At 37.8% G+C, this 10249-nt stretch overlaps 1 protein-coding gene across 7 annotated transcripts; it reads left to right on the top strand.

Moving 5' to 3' along the window:
• The first annotated feature begins 4188 nt into the window (after nucleotides 1-4188).
• Nucleotides 4189-8325, top strand: LOC113286414. 7 transcript variants are annotated; one of them, XM_026535041.1, is made up of 3 exons: nucleotides 4189-6748; nucleotides 8014-8090; nucleotides 8229-8325. In XM_026535041.1, the coding sequence occupies exons 1-3, from the start codon at nucleotides 6350-6352 to the stop codon at nucleotides 8305-8307; spliced, it is 555 nt and encodes a 184-aa protein (XP_026390826.1). In that variant the 5' UTR covers nucleotides 4189-6349; the 3' UTR covers nucleotides 8308-8325. The 7 variants fall into 6 exon arrangements, 2 of the variants coding, with proteins under 2 accessions (XP_026390826.1, XP_026390825.1); XR_003329281.1 differs by lacking the exon at nucleotides 8229-8325 and having other exon boundaries at nucleotides 4189-4334; nucleotides 4420-6748; nucleotides 8014-8169; XR_003329284.1 differs by lacking the exon at nucleotides 8229-8325 and having other exon boundaries at nucleotides 4189-5403; nucleotides 5580-6748; nucleotides 8014-8169.
• The last annotated feature ends 1924 nt before the right edge of the window (nucleotides 8326-10249 follow it).

Below are 10249 nucleotides of genomic sequence, written 5' to 3'. Positions count from 1 at the left end.
TGATGAACTACGGTTTGTGCTTGATCCCTTTTCCGTAGGTAGGAAAACGCAATATTGAGTTGCAACATTGATGGTTCAACACTTGTCGTTCATATAATATACTTACGAGATAATTGCGGCTTATTGACATCTCATCATATCATCTAGCTCAGCAAGGCAATGCAAGAGATGATTTTTTCCATACTTGATGAGGTAAGTTGTAGTATATTTCCTTGGATGATCATAATTCCTATCAAGTCGACCGACGTAAGGATGCACTAATTGTGCATTACGAAATGCCAGGAAAGAAAGTTAGTCGGTATGCAAGTTAGGCGAGCTTGCATAATCCATTGGCATCACAAGGATGATTTAAGGCTAGTACGACATGAACCTGACTGATGCACCCTTGGCATGATCAAGATCAGTGTATGCTTTAAGAAAAGACTAAGATAAGTAAGAAAGCTGGAAATAGGCTTGCAATGACCTATGCATAAGTCCAAGGCATGTCCTATGCCTGGACAAGACTAGACAACTATTGATGCATGATAGTGCATCGACATTATCCTCTATGGATTTATACCCTTCACAAAATAAGGGTAAGTTTGAATCATTTGGAAGATAAGTTCAAGGCGTCATGCTTGCAAGGGAAAATGGAAGTGTATTTGTCTGGCGTAAAGAGAAGTTTTAAGGCTCGATTACTAGCATCAGAGTGGTGCATGGGGAGTTATGACCTGCGCGCCCTAGCGATCTCATCGTAATTTTTGGTTTGTCGCACTACTTCTTGGAGATACGCTCAGAAGAGATCGATCAAAGTATGGGTGAATATTTTGAAGAAGAAAAGGAGCAATCTTGGGAGGCCCACACCAGAAGAAGAGAACAATTATCTTCTCGTACTGCTCATGACCAAAAGAGGAGCATCTACATGATTGTTCCTCACAAAGATATTAAGGACGTCAAAATTTCTTCGGACGCCAAAAAAAAGACGACCTAATAAGAATGGATAATGATCCACAACTGAAGAAGGAAGAACCACAACAATCATCGTGGACCTCAGAGGATGACATTTGTATGTTTATTGCACCCTTAATTTTAAAAAGAATAAAAAAAAATGTAGAAAGTGTGATTTCAAAAATAATAGAATGTGAGAACCAATATGACTTCTTGGATTTGTAAGAATTGTAGGAAACTTTGAGAATGAGGAAGAAGAAATGATAACCTATTTAGAAGATATTCCGGAATAGATCCAAAATATCACATAAAAACACGAAAGAGAGCCAGAGTTTATTGAAGAAGAAACAATCAACTTGAAAATAAGAGAATAACCATGAAATGTCAACATCAGGACGAATTTATCTGTTGAAGTAAGAGCATATGTGATAAAGCTACTCACTGAGTTCGAGGATGTATTTGTATGGTCTTATGAAGACATGCCTGGATTAGATACTAACATGGTTATTCATCTTTTTCCAACTTATCCAAATGTAAATTCGGTCAAACAAAGCTCAGAAGATATGGTCAGAATGGACCTTAAAAGTCAAAAAATAACTGGAGAAGAAGCTCAACGCAGGTTTTCTCAGAGAAGTTGCTCATACTGAAAAACTGGCAAACAATGTACTTGTTCTAAGAAAAACGACAAGGTGAGGATGTGCATCGATTACCGCAACTTGAACACATCCAGCCCGAAAAATGACTTTCTTATTGCCATACATTGGTAACATGGTTGATAATGTTCCGTGCATGGGTGTCTTTCGTTCATGGATGATTTATATGGATATAATCAAATCAGAATGACGGAAAAATATATAACCAAAACATTTTTCATCACTCAATGAGAAATATTTGTTTACGTGGTTATTCCTTTAGGATTGAAAAACCGCGTAGCCACACATCAACAAGCCATGACCGTCTTACACAATAGAATTTACAAGGAGTTGAGATTTATGCAGATGACATGGTGTCAAAATCAACACATAGCAAAGATCATGTAAGTTTTCTACCAAAAAGTTTTTATTCTTCTTCGAATATTTCAAATTAAGCTCAATCCCAACAAGTGCTTATTTTGCCAAGTCCATGAAATTGGTAAGGTTTGTCATCATCAACAGAGGGTTTGAATGCGATCTAACAAATGCTAAAGCCACATATCAACGATCCATGACCGTTTTACACAATAGGATGCACAAGGAGCTAGAGCTTTATGCAGATGAAATGGTAGCAAAATCAACACATAGCAAAGATCATGTAAGTTTTCTACAAAAAGGTATTTATTCGTCTTCGAAAATTTCAAATTAAGCTCAATCCCAACAAGTGCTTATTCCGCCAAGTTCATGAAATTAGTAAGGTTTGTCAACATCAACAAAAGGTTTGAATGCGATCTAACAAAGGCTAAAGCTATCATCTACATGAATCCACCAAGAATAGAAAAGGAAATCAGGGGATTTCTTGGTTGATTACAGATTAGAAGTCGGTTCATAAATCATTTCTCTCCCATATGTGAGTCAATATTCAAGTTGTTAAGAAAAATGTTCCTACCGCGTGGGATACTTGACTAACCCACCAGTGTTTGTTCCTCCAACCCCGACATTCTTTTGATTTTATATCTCTCAGTTACTTATACATCTATGAGAGCAATGTTGGGGAAGTATCATGAAGACAACGACAAAGAAAGCGTCATATACTACATCAATAAATCTCTTTCAGGATATGAGTATAAATGCACCATGATACAAAAGACATGCTTGGCACTAGTCTGCACAACCTAACATATTCGACATTACATGCCGTCTCATAAGATTCAGTTGCTATCAAGGACGGATCCTATTAAATACTTGTTCAAGAAGCCCATATTGTCCTGAAGAATGTCAAATTGGAAGCTTTTACTCTCCGAGTCTGATATCATATACATCATACATCAATCTGAGAAAGGAAGTACAATTTCCGATCACCTAGCATTACAACTTCTTGTAGAAAATGTTGAAATGAATATCGAGATTAAGAAGAACGAGTGATGTACACAAATTTAGACGAAGCCATGGAAGATGTACTTTGATGACACCCTTAACAAGTAAGGAAGGGGTGTATGGGCACTGCTAGAGTCACCAAAATGTATTCATACTCATATCATGCTATGTTTTTAAATGAACTAATAATATTGTAGAATACAAAGCCTGCATAGCTAGAGTAAAAGTTGCGATTAAAATCAATGTCAAAAGTATCATAGTAAATGGAGACTCATTGTTAATCATCAAGGAAATCCATAAATAATGGAGAATTGATGAGCAGTTAGCCCAACAACATACATACCTTGAAAATCTCACCAATTTTTTTTGATCAGATTGAATTACACCACATTTACAGAAACAAAAACAAAAATTATGGTACTAATGCTCTTGCTGTTTTAGCATCTTGGCTAGCAGTCTCTGAAGGAATGACGGTGAAACCATAGAAATAAGCTAAAGAGATGAAACTGCATTGGGTTATGCCATTCAAGTTGTTGTTGAACAATTAGATGGTGCTCCTTAGTTTGTTGATATTTAGAGATACCTCGAAGATCATTCTTACCCGGAAGATTCAACAAAAATAAAATAAAAGAGACACATCTGACGAACATTGGGCCAGTATACCATCTTTACAAATATTCTTTACAAAGTATCTAAATACGAAACCTTGTTGCGGTGTGTAAATGATCATGAGGTAAGAAAAATCCTGGAGAAAATACACGATGACGGTTGCGATCCTCATATTATCGCAAACATGATGCATAAAAAGATAGCTCGTCTCAGATACTAATGTACAACAATGATGACAAATTATTGTAACTTTATCACGAAGTATCACCAATATCAGATACATGGGAACCTTATGCACATACCTCTTTCCCATCTTCATTTTAAGTAAAATTTGGTTATATAATAAAATAACGAGATTAAAATAAAGGTGTAAACAATTAATAAAAAATTATCTTTATAAGGTCAAATGATGTGGCTCCACGACTTTTACTTTTCCAACTTATAAAAGGTAGTCTCACCTAGCTTGTTAAAGACAATCCTGAAATAGAAGTGTTTCTTACTAAAAGCACTTTGAAAAAATTTACCAAACACAATTTTTGACAAAAGTTTGTTTTGAAGTTTGTTACAAAATGTTGTTTATAGGAAAAAAAAAAAAAAAGCTTAATCATTTGCTGCTATGAATGAGGACACCTGTTATCGCCGGAAAATGAATGGCCTAATCACTCAATGGTCTCCAAAGAATTGCCATGGTCCCCAAAATATCTCTCAGGAGAAAGGGTGGGTAGGTGCCAAAGTCGGAACTGACAGTCTGGTGATGTCAGCTATAAGCAGTGTGTGAACTCCGGACTGGTTAGTATTCAAATACCAGAACATCAACTATCCCGCTAAGTTTATCACAGCGGTCTTTATTTTTTGGTTGTTAGTTTCATTTCAGATTCCCCCAAGCAGCTTATGGAAGCATTGAAGTACTGCAGCAGTTTATTAATGCTGCTTAGGTACAGTGTAGAAACTTCAATTTCCCATTTCTTTTCTTCATTTCAATTTCATGAATCATGATCAATTAGGGATTCTACTTTCTTCTCACAAACCCTAGTTCCTTTTCTTCTCTTCTCCATATGTGTTTCCTCATACGATGATTTTTTTTACTCAGATAAGAATGTAATCTCTGAGAGATACATAGATTATGAGTCTCTTCCTAACTACCCAATCTCACAGTGTTTCAGTGGAAAGAATATGCTTACTAGTTTGATTCATATTCGCGGTCCTGCTCCTATTAATCCTGTTCTGTTGTTTTATTCACAAATACATAACTTATCTGAGAAAGATCGGTCTTTTGATACATACATTGAGGGGAAAACACACACGATCACTCCTGATTTAATCGCCAATTGTCTTGGTTTGGAAAGGCCAGTAGAACCACTTCCTTCCCCTCCTACTAGTGAAGATGAGTTGGTTGTTTCCAGAGATGACTTTAGGAGTGCTGTTTTTCTGCCTGAGCATAAGAATTGGACTGGTCGTAGTCCTCGGAGTGACATAAAAGTAGGTTGTTTGAAGCCAACCATTAAACTCCTGGTTAGAATATGTCAAAGTAACATTCTTACTATACCCAATCATCACGATACGACGAACCTGAGTTCGGTTTATTTATCCTTTTTACTTCTTCATGGTTATCCGGTTGATATTTCTTATGTGATTTGGCATACAATGGCTTGTGTTGCTCCCAATTTTGGTAAAACTACAGCTGTTCCCTATGGGATCATAGTTGGTCGATTGTTGGGTTATCTAGGTCACCCATTTCCAGCTGATACTCCATGTACCAGTGTCCCTAGTGCATTTGGCAGGAAACTTTTGGGTGTAAATCGTCTTCCCTATGATCCTCGCGACAGCAATGATGGACCTTTGCCTGAACCGCACTCTGGTAACGTTTCTCCTCCTCCTCCTCCCCCTAGTAGTAGTACAGATGAAGATAATGCTAGTGAGCTCCCACTTCCAAATGATCCTCCTAGAGAATCATTTGGGCAATTTGTTTGTTTATCTGAATCCATCCAGTCACTTAAGGATACCATGGAGGTTATTCTTTCTCGTTTTGAGCAGCAACATGAGGACTTCATGCAACAAAAAAAAGATGATTGAAGATATTGCTCACCGGCAAAACCGCCTTGAGCAGCAACACGAGGAGTTCGGTCAACAACTGAAGATGATTGCTAGTGTTGCCACCAAACTGGACCGCCTTGAGCAACAACAACAAGAGGTGATTAATCGTATTGATCTCCAACATGACCACCTTGAGCAGCAACACGATGACATTGCGGAGCAAAGAAAGACAATTGACCAGATTGGTACCCAACATGACCTCCTTGGGCTGCACATTGAGGAGTTTAAGCATCAACGAAAGATAATTGACTGTCTTGGTATCCAGCAGGACCGCTATGAATAACAACATCAAGAGATGATTAATCGTATGGCTCGCCAACTTGAGCAGAAACACAAGGAGTTTGTGGAGCAACAAAAGACGGTTGATTGGATTGCTACCCAACATGACCTCCTTGAGCTGCATCTTGAGGAGTTTAAGCAGCAAAGAAAGAGAATTGACCGTCTGGCTACCCAGCAGGACCGCTGTGAGAAGCAACAGCAAGAGATAATTGATTGTATTGCTCGCCTAGATGACTGCTTTGAGCAGCAACAGCAAGAGATAATTGATCGTACTGCTGGACAAAATGACCGCTTTGAGAAGCTACAGAAAGAAATTATTAATCTTACTGCTCGCCAAGATGACCGCTATGAGCTGCTACAGCAAGAAATAATTAATCGTACTGCTCGCCAAGTTTGAGAAGCAACATGAGGAGTTTGCACAGCTACAAAAGATGAGTGATAGTATTGTTACCCAACAAGACTGCCTTAAGCTGCAACTTGAGGAGTTTAAGCAGCAACAAAAGAGAATTGGCCATCTTGCTTCCCAGCAAGACCGCTGTGAGCAGCAACAGCAAGAGATGATTGATTGTATTGCTCGCCAAGATAACCGCATTGAACATCAACTTGGGGAGTTTGCACAGCTACGGAAGATGAGTGATCGTATAGCTAGCCAACAAGAGCGCCTTGATCTGCGACTTGAGGAGTTTAAGCAGCAAACAAAGAGAATTGACAGTCAGCAAAATCAAAAGATGATTGGTGGTAATGCTCGCAAACATGACAGCCTGGCTCGATGTCAGACTCACTACCAAGCTATGCTGATGAAGGATGTTCAGCGTGCCTACCCTGATCAGGTAATATATCACGAGGCAAGGATGTGGTATCACCCTTGACATCTTCTCGCACTCTTTCTTTCTGTTGATCATTGTGTTCATTTATGGACTTCTACTATATAATTTATTTGATACCTCGCAAAATAAACATTTGTATTGCTTTCTTCTTGGTTTATCCATAAGTTGTGGTACTTCCGTGGCTTGATTCTGATGTCTTTGTATTTTGTGGTCTTGGATCTTACTTTTGAGTTGGATTTTGATGAGACTGTTATACATGATCTTAGTTGGTATACTTCTGTAGTCATTCATGACAAAAGGGGACTACAATTTGCATGTTTGTTGAACAGATTTATGACAACTCGTAAATTTTGTTGCGTAGACCTGATAAACATATTTACATGTTCTGGGTGTTAGATCAATAACTATTACCATATTTTTAATACTTAGGTTAAATTCACCATTGATACTGTATTGTTAATCTTATTGAGAAGAGGTGTTGCTGTTCTTTGCATAAGCTCTAGTTTTGACCTCTCATCTTGCATTACTGCACATTACCTGAGAAATAGAACTAGAATGGTGTAAAAAACTAAAAAAGAATGAACGGCTGAATCCTAACCTGGACTCAAAGGACTAGCTCATCAGTGAAAATTAGCTTCCCTGGAACAAGAATACCTCCAATTTGTTTTTCTTTCTACGGTCTTCCATTTGTATCTCTGTTCCCTTGCAACATATGCTAGCTTTCTGATGCTTTGGATGTTATATGACCTCTTTCCTTGTGATTTTTCTTGACGGTTCTCTGCTGTTCCAAAGAAAATAGCTCCGACTGCATGCAAGAAGCACCTCTTCACCAAACACCAATGCAGCCAGAAGATGTGTTACAATGAACTGAGATTGTAAAAATATGCATAAACCAAGTACTTGGCTATGAAAATGTCATTTCTGGTTGAAGAAAGTTGCAGGCTGACTCCTTACACTACACTGCACTAGTTCTGCTTCGGTCGAAGATTAGATGTGACTACTAGTGTGAATGGGGAGTCAATATGTCAGAGTTGTCTGATGGTAGTGTTTAAACGTGCAATTAACATAATCTAATTTTTCTTAACAATGCATATTGATACTCATCTGACCATTTGTGGTTTAACTTGGTACCATCATTTCCTTCATCAATTTTTCTGTCGCGCATATTAACAGTTTGGATACTCGGATATGAATCATAGGGTTCATCATAATATAGCTAATGTTTGGTATATATATGCAACATTAACCGCTTCAATTGGCAACAGCAGGTAAATCCCATTTGTCGGAAATGCGGTGACTCGGGCAATGCTGTGCTCCTTATTTACTGCACATCTGCTGAACATAGGTACGTGGGGCTGTGATCATATTTGTTGTGTTGTGCCAGATCATATATATACAAATTAACCTTACAACTAAAATGGCTATCTGGCAATATTGTTTTGAAACTTGATGTATTTTGAAAAATATTTCATTTCTTTTCCAGCTATTGTTTAGATAAAATATGGAATTTGGCCCATCAAATGGATGGAAATTATCTCAAGACACGGTCAAGGTCAGTTTAATTGACGATGATCCAGTCGGCCATACTTGGCGTGAAAACATCACGCAAGGAGCTTAATATTTGAACGATTCTTAAATTTGAGACTAGGTCATAATGAAGTAAATATGAAAGCCCATTATTCAATGGCGTGTGAGGATACCCGAACTACCGTCACTAGTCACTACGTGGAAGAAACGCTCACCCAAAACAATACCCACTACCGCGAAAACATAATGCACACTTAGAAATACTTCATTGCGGGAACTACACAAGGGATATGGGAAAGTTATATCCTTTATCGAGATTCCTTCTCCGAGAACAGAACCCATCAATAGGGGCAAGATTAAGTCAAACCAAAGAAGTCCACCGAAAAATGGACTCGCGGGGGAACCTGAGCGTGGACCTCTGCTTAAGCGAGGATGCCCAAGCTTCTCAGCACGGAACGTCAGCTTAGAATGAGGACTTTAGCTTAAGAGAGGATGCTCAAACTTCTCATTAGGAAGTGTGGTCCAACAAGAGTCACAACAGAGATGATCAATCTCCTTAGAGCGGAGCATAGTTTTCTATCTCAAGTACGGTAAGTGTGCTCAAGCACCCAAAACTCAAAGTAAAGAAGGAAGCAGTTTATGTTACATTGGCGAAGGGTACGAAAACACATGATAAACGAAGAAGAAAGATTATTTTTTTCCCATAAGGATCGTTTTCCAAACAATCTTACAAAAAGAGGCAAAATGTTGGTACAAAAAATTTGCATCTTGACGTGGAACGAAATTAAACCCAAAGCAACTTAGTTTACCACGATGTACACTTCAACAACAACTTAGTATGTTACCACTATGTACACTGCAACTCTTCCTAGCCTGCTTAGTTATATCTCTATCAACACGTGGCGTGCTATTAAAGGAAGAAGTAACTTTATATGCTACAACAGATTACACCTCAATAACACCAAGACTATTTTACTTATATATTGGTAAAAATCTGAAGTAAAGGAAAACTCGAGAACAATAGAAAATAACAAGATGTTTGATTTCCAAGTACGAAGCATGCTTACACATCCTCAGAAAGCTGAACCGATGTAATCATAATTTGTTGGATGGATATGTTGTACCAATGGAATCCCCTTATGAAACCGGTGGATCCCAGCATAGTAGTCAATCCCAACGTGGTGGATCCCAATATGTTTCTCGAGATTCTCCTTATTCTTCACCAGAAACAAAGTCAAACCCTCACCCAACACTGGTGGATCAGTACATGGTAATTAAAAAAATGTTAATGGAAGAGCTCATAAATGGGAAGGAGTGGGTGTGAAAAAAACAAAAAAAATGTAAGAAAGGAAGCTCAAGATGCTGCACAATCATCAATTTCAAGATTTTTTTTGAAAAATAAGAAAAGAATGATATCGTCAAAATAGTTGAGCGCAAGAAATTGTCTTCAGAAATGAAGAAAGGTCGTAAGACAGTTGAAAAGAATATTTTTATTGCACACATGAGAGGAATATTGGGAATGGACACGACAAAGATGAATGGGTCACAACTTAAATTATGGCAAGAACAATTTGATGAAATTCAAGCAGAGAAGGCATGACAACACCCAACACCAGTTGATGTTGATTCTGATGAGGAAGACAAGGTAGATAAGGAATCCAATATTGTCATCACACTGGTTTAGTTTTAAATACTGGATGCTTATTTAGTTTAATTTCTATGTAATCCTTTGTTTTAGATTCAATTTAATCCTTAGTTTGAGATTCAGTGTCGGTGTTTTTAATTTCCATTTTAAACCTTAAGTTGATTTAATCAAATTACACAAATCACATTATATTGAAATAAAAAAAACTAAACCGCCAATTAAAATAACGAAAACTAAATCATGTGAGGGTTTCTTCTTCCAAAATCAACCCACAAGTGTGCAGTGAGATCTACCCTTAGTTTGAATCTAAACTTCTGTTTTGAATTCTCTAT

The sequence above is a fragment of the Papaver somniferum genome, chromosome 6 (genome assembly GCF_003573695.1).
Source record: "Papaver somniferum cultivar HN1 chromosome 6, ASM357369v1, whole genome shotgun sequence".
Taxonomy (NCBI): Eukaryota; Viridiplantae; Streptophyta; class Magnoliopsida; order Ranunculales; family Papaveraceae; genus Papaver; species Papaver somniferum.
Note: the sequence above shows the minus strand (reverse complement) of the source record. Positions and strands in the feature narration are given on the sequence as shown.